This window comes from Gracilinanus agilis, chromosome 4, assembly GCF_016433145.1.
Source record: "Gracilinanus agilis isolate LMUSP501 chromosome 4, AgileGrace, whole genome shotgun sequence".
NCBI lineage: Eukaryota > Metazoa > Chordata > Mammalia > Didelphimorphia > Didelphidae > Gracilinanus > Gracilinanus agilis.
The window spans coordinates 432,530,808-432,551,383 of NC_058133.1; the positions used below are offsets into that span (position 1 = coordinate 432,530,808).

General features: G+C 34.6%; 1 protein-coding gene across 1 annotated transcript in view; it reads right to left on the minus strand.

Annotated features, from left to right (window-relative positions):
* RNASET2 (ribonuclease T2) overlaps positions 1 to 20,576 on the minus strand; it is a 41,577-nt gene that overhangs the window by 10,730 nt on the left and 10,271 nt on the right. Inside the window, exons 4-7 of the mRNA XM_044675795.1 lie at positions 17,887 to 17,942; positions 10,216 to 10,273; positions 8,595 to 8,665; positions 1,618 to 1,731 (exon numbers count right to left, since the gene is read on the minus strand). Coding sequence (XP_044531730.1) covers positions 1,618 to 1,731; positions 8,595 to 8,665; positions 10,216 to 10,273; positions 17,887 to 17,942 — 299 coding nt within the window. The remainder of the gene's footprint in view (positions 1 to 1,617; positions 1,732 to 8,594; positions 8,666 to 10,215; positions 10,274 to 17,886; positions 17,943 to 20,576) is intronic.

Genomic DNA, 20,576 nt, shown 5'->3' on the forward strand with positions numbered 1-20,576 from the left:
ATAGCTAGCACAAGTCTAAAGCCATATCTGAAATGAGTTCTAGCTGATTTTGCTGATGATAATGCCCACAGTGGCCACTCAATATATTCTGACTGAACTGACAGAAAGGTGGCATTATTTAGCTAAATATTAAGAAAAAGTGTAGAAATATTTTTCAAGGAAGTATATTACATACTTAGCAACTGTAATTAGATTCAGACAGGAATAAGATGCAACATTTTGAAAAATTTATCACAAAATGAGCACCTTATTTACTACCACAACTCCTCAAATTTGAATATACAGACATATTCACTTGATCGGAAGACCTTCCTTCTCCTGAAAGGGAAGGGGATAGATTGGGAGGTAAGGGTGTAAATCAGATGTGTTATTAGCATTCCAATGTGAGACACATTTTCCAGGAGAAATTAGGTTATAAATGACATTTAGAAAAAAAATTTTAATAAAAAAAAATGACATTTAGGTTCTATAGTACAGTAAGTACGAGAATTTAGCTACCCTTGAAGGCTTTTTGGGCTGAAATCCTCAGTACCCCTGATTACATTATTTCCATTGGAAAATGCACGTAAGAGCTCCAAATGTCCAATTTATAAACATTCTTTTAGAATGCAACCATTTCATTGGATGAGGCCAGCCTGTATTGAGTCTTTATTCTGGGAAGCTAAAGCTACTTTGCATAAATTACTTCTAATTCTTATTATACAAAGTACTGTTTCAAATACTGCTGTGCCTGTTTTGAGGAGACAAGTGCAGTACAGGGACATGGCACTATAGCTTAGATACGAGGAAAGAGATAAATCGTCTTCACTGCTAGTCTTATACTTTATTCGTGATCCTCTGATTCCTGCTTTGAAACATCCGTCCTTCAAAGGATTCACTAAATACAGCTTGGTAGTTTTTAAGATGAAAAAATGGAAAATTACTTGAGTCCTAGTAGCCTTGTAGAAGATGAAAAAAGGCTAAATGTTGCCCTGCTGGGGTCCTAGGTGAGAAATGTTGCTTTAATACTCTATGGGAAAATAATATACATTTTTCACCATTTACCCAAGGACAAGAGGTACTTTAGCATCACCAAATTTAAAAGAAAATGTAGAAGTCAAAAATTGATTCGTCTTTCCTATTCTTGCACATCACTACTACAGAATTTATTTTTCTCAGAAGTTTTTGCTGGTTTCAAAGGCACAGAGTATTGACTATATTTTGTTTTAGTCATTTCTAGAGCCATCAAAACAGTGATAAAACTTCAAACCCAAATTCCCAGAAATGCACAGAATATAGACCAAAGGATGAATGCCTAAGGAGATTCTGGAAATATGGTTGAAAATATACTTGCTGAATGGATGATAAAGGGAAGAGGAGACTCAAATTCCTGTTTCTGTGGCTTGATTTCTTTGTGTCACTTGACTCAAGGGGTTCCCAAATCAGACTAAAAAAACCAGGCATATGACTAGAGGAGTCATACAAAACATGAACAGGAAATACTAACTTGCTTTTGATTTATAGAGTGCATCAATTACCAAGAGAGGCAATACAACAATAGATAATCAGGCTTCAACAAGAAACAATTTATAGCTATTGAAGGCAACAACACAGATATAATACGAAGGAAGAACATACCTATTGAGGTCGATATCTTTATAAAAATCCAGACATTTACTGAAGTATTTTTTTTGAGAATTTAGAGAGTCCAACTGGGCTGCACACGTTCCATGTTTCTCCCACTCGTGCTTCCTGTAAGAAACAATGAAAAATTAAAGAGTATTAAAAACTGAAACAGACACATGATCAAAACACTTATATTTGTTTCCACTTAAATTCATTTCATCTTACTGCTCTTTCAGACAGGTTATTTCTCCAGCAAAGCAAGATAACAGAGAACTCACAACATGTACAATTTTTTGAAGTCCCCCAAAGCACAGGTATATAAGCTATTTGGGATAACATTCAATAGCCCCCATAGAATACTTTCCATTCTCTTCTCTCCTTTCATTGCTAATCAGTTCCAATTCATTTCTACAATTACAGCCTGCTTAATTTGCAACAGACTAAGGGTAAGAAACATGAAAAATGCTATTGTTCCAACACCCACATATTCTCCAGGAGATGTGAGTCGTGTGTTCCCATGCAGATAGCTAGTACTTTATAGTCAGGGCATTTTACAGAGACAGTAAGGATAGACAGTCATTTCTCAGCAACTAGGTATGAATAGATAATATAACTAATCCAATATCTAAGAAAAACGCCTTAGAATTTAGTCTTATCTTCTCTTATTCATAGATTACTCATCATAAACATGTTAATGGTAATTCAAAAGAAGAGACAATCTACCCACCCATCCTCTAAAGTGTCTTCAAACTAGCAGTAATTTTTCTTCAAGAAAAACTTGATTCAACATTTTAAATCATGAGCTTTGGCATGTCATATAAGGTATGGGGTATTAAGTTTATTCACTTCCATAAGAAGAGGAAATAGAATTTATTGAGTCACCCAAGAATTAAATTAAAATTAACAAGCATTTATTAAGTATCTATTATTTATTATTTTTGTGCTTAGTGCTTTACAAAAATTTCCTTATTTAATCCTCACAAAAAAAAACTTAGGAAAGGAGTGCTATTATCCCCATTTGACAGATGAGGAAACCAAGGCAGACAACAATTAAATGATTTGCCCAGGGTCACACAGCTAGCAAATGTTTAAGATTGGATTTGATTTCACGTCTTCCTGAACCCAAGTCCAGGGCTTTATCCATTGCACCACCTTGCTGCCTCAAGATATTCATGCCCAAAAAAGATAAATGAATGCAAATGAATATGGAATCAGTTAATTTAAAATTATTTGGCTACATCCTATAATAAGGAGAATTCTGCAATTATTTATTCTATTTTATACTACCCAATCACTTCTCAACCTTTTGCAATCATTTCCATCACTCTTCTGAAACCACTTTCCCCATGGTCATCCAATTATGTCATTGCAAATCCAGATCTTCTGGATCTTGTAGTAGCCTTTGCCATAACTATGTCTTCCTTCTTGGTATTCCTCCCATTGGTTCCAAAATGTTGCTCTCTCCTGCTCTCCTGTCCGACTCTCCTTCTTTGCCCTCTTTACTGAATCTTCTTCCTTCTAACATTCTCTAAATGTAGGCACTTTCCCAAATTTGTCTTGATCTTTTTTCCTCTAAACCCTCTCTTTTGATAGTCTACATAACGAGTATATGAATTGCTTAGGGAAAAGTAAAATAAATTTACCAAAATATAATTAATATAGAAAATGTTTAATATCTTTAAAAGTATTTAATGTGCATTATTTTCCCTTCTTACTGAAACCACTTGTTTTATATGATTTTTGTACTAAATTCACAAGATTTTGACAGATATTGTGCTAAAAAGGCTTTAAAAAAAGATAGAGGAGGTAAAGACAGTATATGTGTGTATATAAACTATACCATCTACATATGTAAGGGTATATGCATATATATAAATGTGTATGTGTGCATGAGTATATGCACACAACATATCCATATCTGAAGTTAGTTACTAAAAGAGAGTAGCCACAGAAAAGGAAGAAAGGGAGGATAATATCAAGGAGGAAATAGTCATAATTAAAATAAACTTTCTGAAGCGGAAGGAAAGATTTGAAAGAACTAAAGAAAAGAACTGGAAACCAAAGGGGTGTCAATCAATCAGGGATATTATATACCACTAATTGTGGTATACGACTATAATGGGATATAACTGTGACATAAGAAACTGATGAAAGAGAAGATTTCAAAACAAAGATGAAATAGTCCCAGCCTTCAAGTCGATGCCATAGGGAGAGACTAAACTGCCTCTACAAATGGAGGTTGGAGATGCAATATTGTATGCAAAGCCAGTTTTTCATATTTGGCTCACAATCAAAATTTATTTGGCTCTGCAAAAGCTTCAAGCCTCACCATAAATTCTAATTTGAAGTAAACAGAACACGCATGAGATACTGTTGCCTTGGGTTTTATTCAACATCACAAGTAACCACAATAAAAGTCTAAAATAAAAATGAATTCATGGTTGGAGCTAATCCAAAGTGACCCATTTTGCTACATTTGCCATTGGTTTTTACAATTCCTTTAACCTTAAAGAGAAAATGTCACTTTGAAGGACGGGTAAAAGAAAAGATGTGTAGCTAGATCACATAACATAAAGCAGTTTCCATAGCAGCTCACAGAATCAAAAGATGTTAGCAATAGATGGGACCTTAGACAGCATCTAATCCACTGTTTTACAAAGACTGCAAATAAATCTGTTTACAAGGATTGTTATAGGACTTGCAGTCACAAGAACACGTCTGCATCCCACCTCTAACATCTTTACCAGCTTGGCCAGTGGTTAGTCCCTTTAGCCTCAGTTTCTTAATCTGTAAAATTGGGATAATAATAGGTGGAAAGTCTAGGAATGGTGGAGTCACCAGTCATGGTGAGCACAGAAATTGCTTTCCAGTATTTATGATTTATTAGTAAATGAGAACGTGTTAAAATTCTTTGCAAACCCTAAAGTATTAGATAAATGCTAGCTCTTGTTGTTATTACAACTATGTTTGAGTGCATGTATATCTAAAAATCATTTAAAATTTTATAACTAATTTCTGCTAGTCTTAATAAATAGCGAAGAGGAAATGGCTAAATAAACTGCAAATATGTAAATGTAAATGGATATTACTTTTTTAATAGGTAGGTATCACAATGGATAGAGCACCAGGCCTGGAGTTGAGAAAACTTGAGTTTAAATCTGGCCTCAGACACCTTCTAGCTGTATGACCCGAGGCAAATCACTTATCCCCAACTACATAGCCTTTGCTGCTTTTCTGTCTTAGAATACTAATACAGTCAGTAAGTATTTTTAAAAAATGGATATGGTGACTACAGAGAGGTCAAGAAAGATTGATATGAGTTTCACAAAGTGAAGAAAGACCAAGAAAACAATGTAAAAGGAAAGAACATAAGACTCAGTAGTCGATTGCAGTTTCTTATGTTTTTGTTTTCTCTTGTGTTAAGTGGAAGAATTAAATCTGAAAATGACTAATTCTGTCCCCCAAAGTCTTACTTTTGGGTTTCTTAAGTGTTGCTAGGCCAGAGGTATAATTTTGTGAAATCAGCCCTGTAAAACTTTTATTCTACTGAGAAATATTTTCCTACTTAATTTCATTTGACTTTATGGAAAAAGGTAGTTCTCACTTGATCAAATTACATCATATTATTAAAAGTCAAAAGAATAAAAAATTAATGTTACAAATGATAAAGAATAAATAGACTTAGCCCAAAAGAAAAGATATGAGAAGATACCTACTTATCTCCCCTTGCTTTTTTCCAGACGTATGAGGGAGAAGGGGTCCAAGGGTGTGGAACGAACATGGCATATCATGTTAGATTTTTCAATATGTTGATCAGTTTTGCTGAATTATTTTCTTAAATAAATTTAAATAAAAATTTTAAAAAGTATTAATTTGAGGGGGCAGCTGGGTAGCTCAGTGGAGTGAGAGCCAGGCCTAGAGACAGGAGGTCGTAGGTTCAAACCCGGCCTCAGCCACTTCCCAGCTGTGTGACCCTGGGCAAGTCACTTGACCCCCATTGCCCACCCTTACCACTCTTCCACCTATGAGACAATACACCGAAGTTAAGGGTTCAAAAAAAAAGTATTAATTTGAGTTGGGTCTCTGAGAGGCTTAGGGGGAGAAGAACATAGGAAATTTAGAGGATGTATAAATTTTAAAAATGAATTGCCCATAACTTCATCAATTCAAAGACCATTTGCTAAATACCAATTCTGAGGTTCAGAACCTAAATATATAAGAACTTTTTAGACAGAGTAGGGGTGCTCTAGACCTATGATTTTACTGGTGAAGATACAAAGACAAAAATGAAAAAGTTGTTTCAAGAAGCTTAATTCTATATAATCTTATTTTTATTTTATAAAAAGTAACTGTCACTTGAAATGGAAAATGAAAAAACAAAATCTTTCTAAATGGAAATATTAGTTTCCTGATTAGCTGTCCCTGTGCTGAAAAACTGACATTCTAAATACATTCTTAACATTCTTAAAAATAAAGATGTCATTTGATTTTTTTTTTTTTACATTTTTTTTAAACCCTTAACTTCTGTGTATTGGCTCCTAGGTGGAAGAGTGGTAAGGGTGGGCAATGGGGGTCAAGTGACTTGCCCAGGGTCACACAGCTAGGAAGTGTCTGAGGTCAGATTTGAACCTAGGATCTCCCATCTCTAGGCCTGACTCTCAATCCACTTAGCTACCCAGCTGCCCCAAAGATGTCATTTGAACAAAAGATAGCTTTCTTTCTTGGTAAAGCCAAATGAAATTAAGTAGGAAAATATTTCATAGAATAAAATTTTTTGCAAGATAGCTTTTATATAATTATGTTCCCTGCCAGTAACAACAAGAAATCCAAATTGCAAGACTTTGAGGGACAGATTACTAATTTTCAGATAGATCTTCAGTTTACTTCTTTTACTCAGTACCAGAAAAAACCAAAATATGAGAATACAACTTAATAATGAATCTTAAAGTATTAAGAGTCATTTTGACCTTTTTACAAAACTTTACTCTGAATCATTATATATTTTTTATTAAACATAACAAGGCCTACCATGGTGCTGGGAACACAGTACTGATTGGTTGTTTGCTAGTTTTATTATTAGTTAGTATCACACTGGTTTCTGGACTAAATAGCATAATCAGTCAGTCATATAAGTAGTATCTTATTCTTCCTGACCCATTTGGGTCTTTTTTTGTAAAGATACTGATGTTGTTTGCTATTTTCTTCTCCAGCTCATTTTACACATGGGGAAACTGAGGCAAAGAGGACTAAATGGCTTGCCCAAAGGCATATAGTTATTAAGGATCTGAGGCCATATTTGTCTTCCTAATGCCAGACCTGGAACTTGACCCACTGCACCACATAGCTGCCCCTTCTCCAATCAATACAACATTCATATTTTTAACTGTGAACTGGTTATCACAGCTTCCTTGTTATTTAGTACAGTATGAAATATAATATAAAATAAATAAAAGCTATTACCTCTTGGTATTCCATATTTGAAGACAGATGCTGTGCTAAACAAAAGAATTATTTCAGCCTTATTCTATTCTTGGACTAGCTTTTTCTAAACTATTATTAAATTTTATTTTCTTTTTTTGAAATTCTTCCTACATAAAGGAAAATTTGAAGCTACCCCCAGTGTCCTCACACTATAAAGCCTCATCAGAAGGACCTATACACTGGGAGTAAATTTAACACCTGAACCCTACAGCATCACTGACATAAAAGTGACTTCCATGCCATTTCTTTACAACTCAAAGCCTTTCCTGCCAATCCTCCAAAGAAATACTTTCAGATTCAATTTGCCTTTGAAAAAACTCATGAACTTCACCCCGGCAAAAATAAATAAATAAATAAACTGCTTTTGTCTGCATTATGAAATACAGAACTTAGAAGGGAGAAATAAAAGAGGCATCTTGCCTTCAGCCAATCTAATTTAACAAAGAGAATATTAGGTTTAATCTCTAATGGATATTAAAGATTTGGTATGATTTTATTAAAGCAATTATTTTTGAAGTTACCTTGAAATTAACAGATTTTCAAGGCACAGATAGAGCAAAGATGTAATACTGGAAAGAGCCTTAGAAGGAAGCTAGTCCAACATGTTTCATTTTGCAGATGAGGAAACTGAGGCCCAGAATTTATCTGATCTGCCCAAAGTCACACAAATAGCAAGTGGAAGAGTCAAGCTTCAAACCTAGTATCTCTGACTCCGAAACATTAGTTTAATTGCAACAAAGGGTCTTTCTTAATTTCCACAATGTATGGCAATTTCTAAACCTTAGGGGGCTTAATTCAAACAATTTTTTTAACTTTAGATATTAAGCTCAGCCACCTTTTTTCAATGATTCAAATATGAAAGTATATTTTTCATGAACATTTTTATTCCTAAGAGAATTTCAAAAAAGCAGCATTCTCTTTCAGAATAATCTTCTTCCTGTTTAATAGGAAGTCAAATTTTTGTTGACATTCAAATATTCTGCACCATTAGCCATGATTTTATGAACTAAAGTATAAGTAAGTGAAAGAAATAAAAATAATGTAATCACTGCATGAGACTAATAATATCCAATAGTTAGAGACAGCATGGCATAGTAGATAGAAGGTTGTCAAAAAAAGTATAAAAAGTAAATTCAATTTCTCTATTTTTTTTTTGGTACATAAGAAAAAGTCACTCAAAAAGCAGTAGGACAGGGGCAGCTAGGTAGTACAGTTGATAGAGTGCCAGGCCTGGATTCAAATCTGGTCTCAGATATTTTCTAGCTATGTGACCCCAGGAAAGTCACTTAAATCCCAAAAGCCCTTACCACTCTTCTTTCTTAGAACTGATACTAAGACAGAAGGTAAAGATTTAAAAATAAAAGCAACATAATAATCATTTCTACTATACAGTGTGCTTTTCAAAATCCTCAACTTTGGAAGTAGATTCTTCTATCTGTGTTTCCTTCAAATTGGTTGTAATTTGTTTTCAAAGAGGCAAGAAGAGTTCTTAAAGTATTTGGACTCACCAGAACTGGCTGCGATTAGGAGATGGATGGATTACATCAGGCCAGAAATGTTTCATGTCAGGCAAAAGATCCTGTTTAATGAAAAGAGACAAATCCATGCATCTTTTAGTGACACAAAACCAAGAAGGGAAATTTGGTAAATGGATAACTCCATATAGCTATGCTATTTCCATTAAGGGATACAAAAGGTCTTGTAATTATTCCTCCTACTTAGTATCTGGGAAGAGTTCTCTGAATGCTAAATTTCAGTCGTAACTAAAAGCTGTATTTCAAAATTCTATTCCCCAATTTAGTTCTATTAATAGCTAGAGCCACTATCCCCAGAAGCAAGAAGAGATGATAACGCAACTCAGGGTATCAAATGAAAAACAGAATTCAAAATGGTAGCTTTTAGGTTTTGCAACAAGGAGATAGCAAAGGACAAAGGTTTGGGCTAGTGAGGACAGAAAGACTGTCCTCTTTTACATCCCATACTGCAGAGTAATGATGGAGGGCAAAGTCTGGGTCCCCATGACTACAAGTCCACCATTTTTTTCTACCACACACAATCCACTCAGCACAGGACCACACAGGAGCATAAAGTCTGAGAAGGAAAGGACCTCAGAGGCCACCCAGATCAACTTCTTCATTTTTCAGATGCAGAAACTGAGGTTGAGGGAGATGAAGTGACTTGCCTGAAATCACCCAAGTGATAAACATCAGAGGTGAGCTTTTGACCCACTTTTTTTGATGGGACAGCTCGGACTTTTTCTAATGTATTATTCCAGAATGTAACCTTTCAAGGCAGAGATTGCCTTGGTATTCCCAGCATCTACCAAAGCACAAATAATAGGTGCCTAATAAGTGCTTATTGATTTACTGATTTATTGGAGGAGATTTTAAGCTCTAAGATTTTTGCCTAAATGTCAAAACAGTTTAAGTGAGAAAAAGATGTCAATACTAACATCACATAGACTGAAAGCAACCCCCAAACTTAAAAGCATTCAGTATTTCAGCCCAAGCCAAGCTTCTCTCTCTCTCTTTTAAAAAAAAAGTCTTACTTTATATTCTAGTAACAATTTTAAAACAGAAGGATCAGAGCTAGGCAAACAAGATGAAGTGACATACACCAGGGTCACACAGTGAAGAAGCATCTGAGGCCAGATTTGAACCCTGGTTCTCCCAACTCTCAGCTTGGTCCTCCATCCACTGTCTCCATATTTACTCTAGAATTAATCAATAAAACATTTCACAAAATTTTTAGGGTTCAATCTTGGTAAGAAGATTGACAGCTAAAAACTCAGGCAGAAAATTTAATTCTAAGAACACTGTTATGTCTAAGAACACTGTTAATAAGATGAAGGGGAAACTAGGTGGCTTGTAGATAGAGCCAGCCCTGGAGATGAGAGGTCCTGGGTTCAAATATGGCCTCAGATACTTCCTCACTGTGTGACCCTAGGCAAGTCACTTAACCCCATTTTCCTAGCCTTTACCGTTCTGCTTTGAAATCAATACTTAGTATTGATTCTAAGATGGAGTGTAAGGGTTAGAAAAAAAAAAAAAAAGAAAAAACCAAGACTAACCATTCCAGTCAGACCTTGTTTAGCACTGACTATCATTAGATAAATAAAAAAAGCAATACCTTGATCTCATCTAAATTAAAGTGCCATGATCGGTTACACTCTGAAGCTTTATCAGGCCTGGAAATAAAATAAAAGACAGTAATGAGTCTTGGATGGTTTTCCTCAGGACTTATGACTAGTATTTTATCCATTCTGCATTATTGTAGAAAAGTTATAATCAACTCTTCTTTTTTAATTAGGTAACCTCATGAGGAAAGTGCTCTTTCCATATACGATTCCAAACTGCCCCCCAAAAAAAAACAGCAGTTTGGAATTATTAATACCACATACAGCCACAATCTAACACTGAACACTCAAAACACAAGTTAGCAAGAAAAACACTAATGCCATCATCGTAACTGGAGTTTCTTTTTCAAATGGCAAAAGTTTTATTAAAACTTTAAGTTAGGGCCATCTAGTGGCTCAGTGGATTGAGAGTCAGGCCCAGAGACTATAGGTTCTAGATTCAAATTTGACTTCAGACACATCCTAGCTGTGTGACCTTGGACAAGTCACTTACCTCTTATTGCCTAGCCCTTACCAAGCTCCTGCTTTGGAACCAATACACAATATTGACTCTAAAACAAAAGTCAAGGTTTTAAAAATTAAGAAAAACCATTATGAGTCTTGTCCTGAAAGCAGCTTAATAAAAAAAATTTTCTTCTAGTGAAATAAGCCAGCTGATCACATTGTTCCTTCCCTCATTCCCTGCCTGTTTATGCAAAACATTTTTTTTCTTCTAATATTCAACACCTTCCAACCTTCCAGTTGGGCGACAGGTCCTGATTATACCAACTCCCATCCGTTCTCTCTACTTATTTACTTAGTTTATGGCTGACATTCTTTTCGTAGGCTACAACGTTTCAAAAAGTTCCATATAAGCTGGAAAAGGTCAGCTTGGTCAAAAATTTCTTTTGATGACAAGGAAAAGAATTATAATTCCCTTTGCCTTCAGGCGGTTTGACATTGCAAGAGTCTAACAAAACAGAGATGATACAAGTAAAATGTTTTGCCAGTCTTAAAAGGGCTATATAAATACATTATTATAAATATAAGCTGTTATAGTTACTCTTATTCTTAACCAGATTTATGCTTTAATTGGTGAATAGATCTCCTGGCCAATAATTTCCTACTTAAAATCAATGCTGATCAGTCTCTGCTCTGTAGCTAAAGTCTTGAGTTATATGCAGCCCAGGATAGTTAAATAACTGGGTCCCGCAGCTAATATGTGTTAGAACCCAAGTGTTCTTGATTATACGTCCGGCTCTCTATGAACTAGGTCATATTGCTTCCCTTAATGACTATCAATATTATTACTAAGATTTCTATTTATTTCTACAAGACCCTTTGCCACCTGTTCATTCACCAGCTTAGGTAGAACTTTTGGCCAAGTAGTAGGCAAAATTCTAAAAAGATGTATGTTTTCTTGCAGTTAAAAAAAAAAGCCTTAAAACCCTTACTTTCTGTCTTTAAATAGGCAGAAGAGTGGTTAGGGCTAGGCAATTGGGGTTAAGTGATTTGCCTAGGATCACATAGATAGGAATTATCAGAGGCTCAAATTTGAACCCAGGACCTCTCATCTCTAGACCTGGCTCTCTCTCTCCACGGAGTCACCTAACTGTCCCTGTTTATTTTAATTTTACAATTAAAAATTTTATTACAAGTAGAGTTATAATCAAATAAAATTAGAAGTTATGGAAACTAGCCTCCCTGTTTAATAGATGGGGAAACTGAAGTCCAAATTGATTAAGAGACTGGTCTAAAGTCATAAATCCAAGCAGGGGCAGAATTCAGTTTTCTGGAGTTTCAAGTTTTCCCTATAACAATATTTCTTAACAAGGAAGTCTATAGTTTCCCAAGGAGTCCACAGATTAACTTGGTGGTGCGATGAACAGATGTAATTACTGAATGATAGAGGAAAAACAATAATTTTGTTTTCACTAACCTTTGGTTTCCTTTGACTATGTGTATTATTTTCTGTATTTAAAAACATTATTCTGAGAAGGGATCTTGAGTGTGCCCATCATCTGCTATGATACAAATTAGTGTGGATAAACAAAAAACCATCTAGCTCCAGATTCCATGACCTTATCTCTAGAGTTCTTTCTAATTATATCACTGAACTTTAAGACAACAGCAGTGTATGATGGTGAGAGGAATAAACAATAGGGATTTTGCACTTTAAGACAAAAAGACAAATCCTATTATCATATATCAAGGGAATAGAACTCACAACTGTAACTGGGCAATGAAAGGATACATACATACATACATACACATATATACATACACATGTATAATTAATATAACAAATTAAATTAGCTTAATTTAAAAATATAAAAAGAGAGAACACAGAAAAGTCAAGATAACAGCCCTATATAAAATCCATCAGTCCTAAGAAAGGCGATGAGAAGAGCATGTTGGGGAGAAAGGCTAGAGAAATGAAGGCACATACTAAAATATATCTTGTCAGGTAGAAGAAATGGGTGATGCCTCTGATTCATATTATAAAACTGAAAGTTAAAATACAGTAGATTGAAGATTAAAAACTTGGATATCTGGTTGAATCCTCATTTTACTAAAAACAGGGTATCTGATAGAATCTTGACCTATGTTTACATTTTCACTTCTCAGAAGGCAAAGGAAGTAAAAAAAGCATCTATTCCTCCAGATATAATTACTGAATGAAATGAAGGAACTAGTTGATGAAGGGGAAGTGAAAGGGCAACATGAGAAAAACTGACCTTCCTCTTCTAGTTCGTGATAAAGAGAGGAAGGTAAGACTGGTCAGATATGTACCACAGAATAGAGAAAAACAAGTTTCTACAAATCCATAAAAGAAAAATAGCATAAATGCATGGACTGAAGAATCAAAGGGAAGATATAAAGTAGAAAATTCACTAAACTCCGGCTCATATTTGTGTTCCTATTCCAGTTCCTCATTTACTAGGCTTTATCTTTAGTAAACCATTTCCTCTTTAGTAAAATGAGAACTTAGATACTAGTGCTGTCTACTTCAAAGGACTGCTATAAAGATCATGCAAAATCATGGGTACAAATCACTTTACAACCATAAAATGTTCCATAATGTAAGCTACTATTATTATTAAGAGGAAACATGGTTCAAAAGGAATGGAAGGCTCTAAAGAATGAAATTGCACAAAAAAAATTATGAATGGTACCAATGAGCAAAAAAAGATGGATGCATCTAAAGAGAATCCAATAAATTCAAATTAAAACAACACACACACACACACACACACACACACACACACACAAACTGTACCATAAATGTCTACGAAAGAAAAAAAATGGCATGTAACTTTTTTACAACAATGCTAAAAAGTTAAAGCTTAGAATAGGTTAAATCCTAAGAAAAATGCTAAAGATGAGCATCCTTAAAGGATATTATCAAAAAAGAAAAATACATATTTATGATATACAGAAGCATTATTTCTTGCTGAAAAACTCTCAAATGTCCAATAATAGGGGAACAGCTGATGAACTAGACATATAGCAATGAAAAGAATGCCATAATGTAATTAATACTGCCAAAGATGAGGATTAAAGAGAAAAGTAGAATGATTTACAAAGATGATATAAAATAATTCAAAATAAAGTAAAATCAGAAGAAATGAGTTTGCCCTCATTGCAACTACATGAAAAAATGTATGTATAAAGGGAAATGAATATATAAATATAAAGTTAAAGGTGGCTAAAAAGGAATAACTGATAAGCTGTTATAAAAATGTCATTTACTGGATGAAAATCATTTGAGGTATACATACATACATACATACATACATTTTCGGTTTTGTTGATGTTTCAAGTTAAGTTCATAAGGGACTGCTCTCTATCTCCTTTCTTCCTTCCTCTCTGCTCTCCTCTTCCTTTTTCTCTTTCCTTCCTTCCTTCTCTCCCTAAACTAAAAAATAAATTAGGAAAGGGACTGTGACAGTGGAAAGACTGGTAGATTTCTAATCTAAGTGCCTCAGTTCAAATTCTGGAACTCACTTCCTCCATGACTGTGGCCAAATTTATCCTCTCTAGATCTCAGTTGTTCCTTTAAAATGAGAGGGTCAGAGTGGATGATTTCTGAGGTTCCTTCCAACTCTAAATCCAAGATCTTATGAAAATGTGAGTCTCTTCTTTAGTAATATTTATAGTAAGAAGCAAAAAAGAAGGGATAGACCCTTTCAGATAGGGGCCTGAGAAAGCAAGAAATATTAGAACAAAATCAAGATCAATAAATAAAAGAAAATGGGGCAATTAGGCCAGACTTTGGAACTCATATTTAGTATCAAATCTAAGATAAAAAGTAAAGGTTTGGGGAAAAAAGAAAAGAAGAAAATATAGGCTATTTGTCGGGCCACAAAACTTTTACATCAAAAATATCTTGACCCAGAAAAATGGGTCAAGGAGAGATAAATCAAGAATCCATTTGACTCCCTAAAAACTAGAACTAAAACTGTATACTCTATTTTAAGAAATTATAAATAAAAATTGCCCAGATCTATAAGAGCCAAGGGGCAGAGGTAAAGAGAGAAAAAAAATCTACTGATTATCACCTAAAAATAAGTCTCAATAGGAAAAATTCTAGCAATGTCATGGCTAAAATCATAGCTATTTTTCTTTCTTTTTTTTTTAAATCCCCTACCTTCCAGTTTAGAAAGCATTGGTTCCAAGGCAGAAGGACAGTAAAAATTAAACAATGAGGATTAAGTGATTTTCCCAGGGTCACATAGCTAGGAAGTGTCTGAGGCCAGACTGGAACCTAGGATATCCAGACTCTAGACCTGGCCCTCAATCCACTAAGCCAACTATCTGCCCCATAGCTATTTTTCTAAAGAACAGCTTTTGCAAGTGTCTTAAAAATAATCAGTTCAAATATCAAGCAACTTCTGTCAGAATCTCACAAGATCTGATAGCTTCTACTAAAACCAGAGATTTTAGAATATAGTATACCAAAAGATATAGGCTTCAAATCAAGAATAACTTACCTGAAAATTTAAATACAAGAGGGAAATGGACTTTTAGTGGAATAAACCAGTTTTGAGCATTTCCAACAAAAACATCAAGGATACCAGGAATTTAGAAATACAAACAGAAGAATCAAAAGAAATTTAGAAAAATAAATTTATTTGAGCTATTGGAAGGGTATTATGATGATATAATGCTAACATTATAATGCAGAAGGAAAAAATTGCTATCCTTTCAAAAGACTAATGTCTTCGAAAGGTATTGGGAGCTGAATAAGATAAATAGAGAACCTGGGATGGATTGGTTCTGCTGTGTGGGTTGTAAGGGAGAAGAGAAATGAGGCTTAAAGTAGTACACTAGAACTATTAAGGTCTATAATCCAAAGAGATCAAAGATAGGGGAAAAAGTCCTACTTGTAAAAAAAATATCCATAGTTGCTCTTTTTGTAGTGGCAAAAAACTGGAAGAGAAGGGATGTCCATCAATTGAGGAATGGCTGAATGAGTTATGGTACACAAGTGTAATGGACCATTATTGTGCCATTAGAAATGACATACAAGATAACCACAACAAAATTTGGAAAGACTTATATGAAATGATGTAAAGTGAAGTGAGCAGAACCAGAACACTGTACACAGTAACAATAAAAGTGTATGATGGTCAGCTGTGAATGACTTAACTATTATCTGCAGTGAAAGGATCCAAAACAACTTTAAGGGACTTATGACAAAAAAAGCTATCCACTGCCATAGAAGGAACAGATTAATATCCAAAAACTTGGATATTAATCCAAATAAAGATTAAAACATACCATTCTTCACTTTGTTTCCCCCATGAATTTTTTCCTCCTGTGTAAGCAATATGTCTCTTCTTTCACATAATGAACATGGAAATATATATTATATGATAACATAGGTATATTTCATATTTTTAAAAATAATACACTAAAGGGGGCAGCTGGGTAGCTCAATGGATTGAGAGTCAGGCCTAGAGACAAGAGGTCCTAGGTTCAAACCTGGCCTCAGACACTTCCCAGCTGTGTGACCCTGGGCAAGTCACTTGACCCCCATTGCCCACCCTTGCCACTCTTCCACCTAGGAGCCAATGCACAGAGGTTAAGGGTTTAAAAAAAAAAGTAATACAGTAAAGTGAAAATAAAAAAAGCAAAGTGGAATTTGTTTTTTTTTTCAACATTGTGATGTGTGACATGAGAGGTATACAAACATGAATGAAGGGATGGAGGGAGTAAACCTCAGATCAGTGATTCCCAAAGTGGGCACCACTGCCCCCTGGTGGGTGCTGCAGCTATCCAGAGGTGCGGTGATAGCCACACTTTTTTTGTATTACATTCTATTCTGAGTTCAATAAATAGTTTCATAATTTCCAGGGGGCGCTAAGTAATATTTTTTCTGGAAAGGGGACGGTAGTCCAAAAAAGTTTGGGAACCAATGCCTCAGATGAACCTCATTCTTATTTGAAGCAAAGGAGAATCAAATACACACACACCACACAAGAGAATTTGATTGTGGGGAAATATCAAACTCAACAGGTAAATAGGCAGGAATGGTGAAAGGAGGAGTGATAAGATGAGTACCAGTGAGAATGCAAGTTGTTCATCACTGAAGGTGTTCCAGTAGTTTTAGATAAAGGCATAAATAGTATATTTATGGAATCTGTGGATGACATCAAGTTAAGGACATATCAAGTGGCAGAAATGGGAACCAGAAAGATAATGATATGTTAGAATAATGGTCAAAACTTAATAAAATTGGAGAAAAACCAATTGCACACAAAGAGAATGGAAGGATCGTAGGCAGAAGGAAGCTCATGTAAAAATAAAAAGCTCAGCAGGATATAGCATATCAAAAATAAAACTCAAGAAATTTTAGGCTACATTAATCAGTATAATGTCAAAACAGAAACAATGAGCTCAATTGTACATTTCCCTGGTAAGATCAGAGCCAGAGAATTGTTTTCAGTTCTAAATGCCACATTTTAAGAAAAATATTGTAGACTAGAACATGTCCAGGTAAGGAACTAAAAACTTTGCTTACAATGATGTGTGAAGTAAATGAAGGTTTATAACTCAGAGGAAAAATGACTTTCAAGGTCTACGATCTTTGTCTTCAATTTTGTAATGGATTATCTCACAAAAAAAGTAAAAAAATTTGTTCAGTACCACCACAGAGGTCAGAGGGCCCTGCAGAATGTTTTCAAAAATTTTTAAAAAAGGCAATGGATTTAATCTACACAGAGACAGACTTCTGTTCAATATATTCAACTATTTAACAATATGAAGTATCTAAAAATGCAACAGGCTGCCTTAAAAGTGTACTCTGACACAATCGCTTGTTGGGGATATTATAAAAGGGTTTCAAAATGCCTCATGTAAGGGGTTGTATTTGGGTCAATCCTGGGTTCTGAGATTCAGTTTAAAAGACTTGTCAGGGATATAATTGACTCACTAATGGGGGTTTGAAGAAGGACCTGATGTCCAAATGCACACTTGAAATGTTTATATTTGTTTCATCAAATCTAACAGACCAAAATCAACAGAATATGAGATAAGATAAAAAGATCAAGGTCAATGAACTCATAAATTGAATATATTCACCCTAACCAAAAATAACAAATTATAAACATTGGAATCAGAATTTAAATTTGGTCATCCTAAGCTTGTTTATCAATCTAAAGGTTAATTAAAATTCTTACCAGAGTCCATGGATTGTCCAGTAATCAGGGGGATCTCTGCAGTCATTTTCAATTTCCTAGTGGAAAAAAAAGCAAAAATTAAAAATGATTCCATTCTCTCTTTAAATACACTCAGCATATGTTTTGCATGATAATATGTGAATAACTAAGACTGAATTGCTTGCCAGCTCTGGGAGTGGAGAAAAGAAGGAAGGGAAACAATTTGGATCATATACTTTCATAAAACTTATGTGGAAATTTATTATAAGTAATTAGCAAAAAATTATAATTTATTAAAAATAAATACATTCAGCAGTCTTGCTTTTCCTCTAACATAAGACAAACATCAGAGCAAGTGTATACATTTTTATATACACAGACATATGTGTATGTTTGTATGTGTAATATCTGTATAATATATATAATCTCTATCCTTTATATATAGCATGCATGTATTATAATGTATATATATCACATGTATATATACACACATTTTAAGTTTTAAATGGCACAAAGATAAGATTATAAATATCTCATGTCCACTGTTGTGTTACAATTAATTGAATACAGCAACATTCCCAGGGGGTAGGAAGTAACATTTCAACATACTGAGACTGAAAAATAAGATCACAAATTAGAATTCTAACAATTAAGATGATAGCATGTTGACATTCTATCAGTATAACAGTGAATTTAAGACAGTGAGCAAAGTGCTTAGACTTCTTATAATTACACTACCATACAATGAAAAATAAGTGAATAAAAAAAATTAGATCTAAACAGTGTAGTTATCAGGAAGACCCAATGACAGAGCTACGGAGTGCCATATCAGTAAGGGGGGATGTCATACTATTAGTATTAGCAATAAAGGTAAAAAAATATATTGCCAAAGTCTAGAGGGCTTTGTAGTTGTGTTTTCGTGGAACTTTATTAGATCACAGAATCTGCTCAATAGAGCAAAATGCACTTTAATTTAAAAGCTTTTGAAGGAAGGGTAACATGTTAAAAGCATAGGAGATTCCTTGAAAAATAATTTTGTTCAGTCATTCTGATTATTAAAATCAAGTAGAACATAAAACAGGAAATCAGAAGCCTGCCCAAAATGTTTGCTCTCGGGATAAAGGATGTTCAGTGTAGAGTTATGAAGAAAAGGATTTCCCTCTATATGCTGAGGTTCTAAATGCTCCTGTTTGAGGATGCCACCACATGAGGATGCATCATGCCCCAGAATACTACAGATGTTCCTTGATGACGTCTAGAATCAACTACTCAAAAGAGTTCTTTAATTCAACCATCTATACAAGAAAAATGCATTGGATAAAGATGACTTGGGGATTAGACAATGGCTTGTGGATTAACTATGGAAAACAGCTATAAGGGCAATCCAGATAAAGCTATGGCTATAGATGTAGATACATAATAAATCTGTATCTCTGGCTGATCAATCACCAAATATTGACATTTGTTGTATTCATGCTTATTATGTGCCAGGCATTTTGATAGGCACTGGACATAAAAGTCTTTAAATAGTGTGTAGCTAGGGGGTCACATGGATTGAGAACCAGGCTTAAGAGACAGGAGGTCCTACGTTCAAATCTGGCCTCAAATACTTCCTAGCTGCGTGACCCTGGGGACATCACTTAATCTAGTCTAATACTTCTCACTCTTCTGCCTTGGAACAGTACCATTTATAAAATGGAAGTTAAGAGTTTTAAAAAAAAACTACACCAAAGAGGCTTATATTTTAATGGGGAAGACAAATACAAATACAAAATGTTAAATAAATATACAAAGTTGTTGGGGAGCTCAGGAAAGGCTTTTTGTAGATGATTCCTGAATTGTATCTTAAAAAGAGAACCTCCATGAAGTGATGGTTATTACTTTTTTTAATCAGCTATTTCATTTTTAAACCCTAAATCCTGGGAATTTGATGTTTTTCACTATATATTTATTTAAATAATTATATGTATAGCTTCAGAAAAATCATTTTTCTTCCCTGGGTCCCACTTTTCCTAGCTATAAAATAAAGGTGCTGAAATGGTTGTCCTCTGAGGTCCCTTCCAAGTCTAAAATTTTATGCTTTACAGCAAAGGGTCTAACTCTTTTCTATGTTTTCCTATAAATCCTCTACCATGGGGCCATCCACTATGCTACAGGCCCTCATCCAATTTTCCTGACATAATATGGGTACCAAGGCAGCAAAATTGCTGTCCATCTATTTTCCTTCACTTTTCCTAAATGACTGGCACATCATTTTTGTTCAATATATGTCTCTGATGATACATTTCATGCTGCTTTACGTGGAGCCGTCACTGGTAATATACTACAGTCTCTTCCAATCAATATTATATATTCACCAAAGAAACCTTCAATGTGCATTTTCTACCATTTTTTAAAGGTGAGAGCCTTGAGATCAGGGTCTGCCCTGTTTACTTTTATGCACAGTGTGCACAGTATAAGGACTTAATAAACACTTTTTTCATTTATTCCTAAAGCATGTATCTGATCATTTCACCCTTTCTATTGTAAAGGCGTTACACTATGCCCCCTTCCCCTACCCAATAATCTCCAGTGGCTCCCTATTATTACCAGGATCAAGTATAAATCTCTACATTTGATATTTAAAGTTCTTCTCAAACAAGCCCTAGTATACCTTTCTCTATCATATAGTTCAGCCAAACTGGCCTCTGTATCAGTTTTCCTCCTTACTG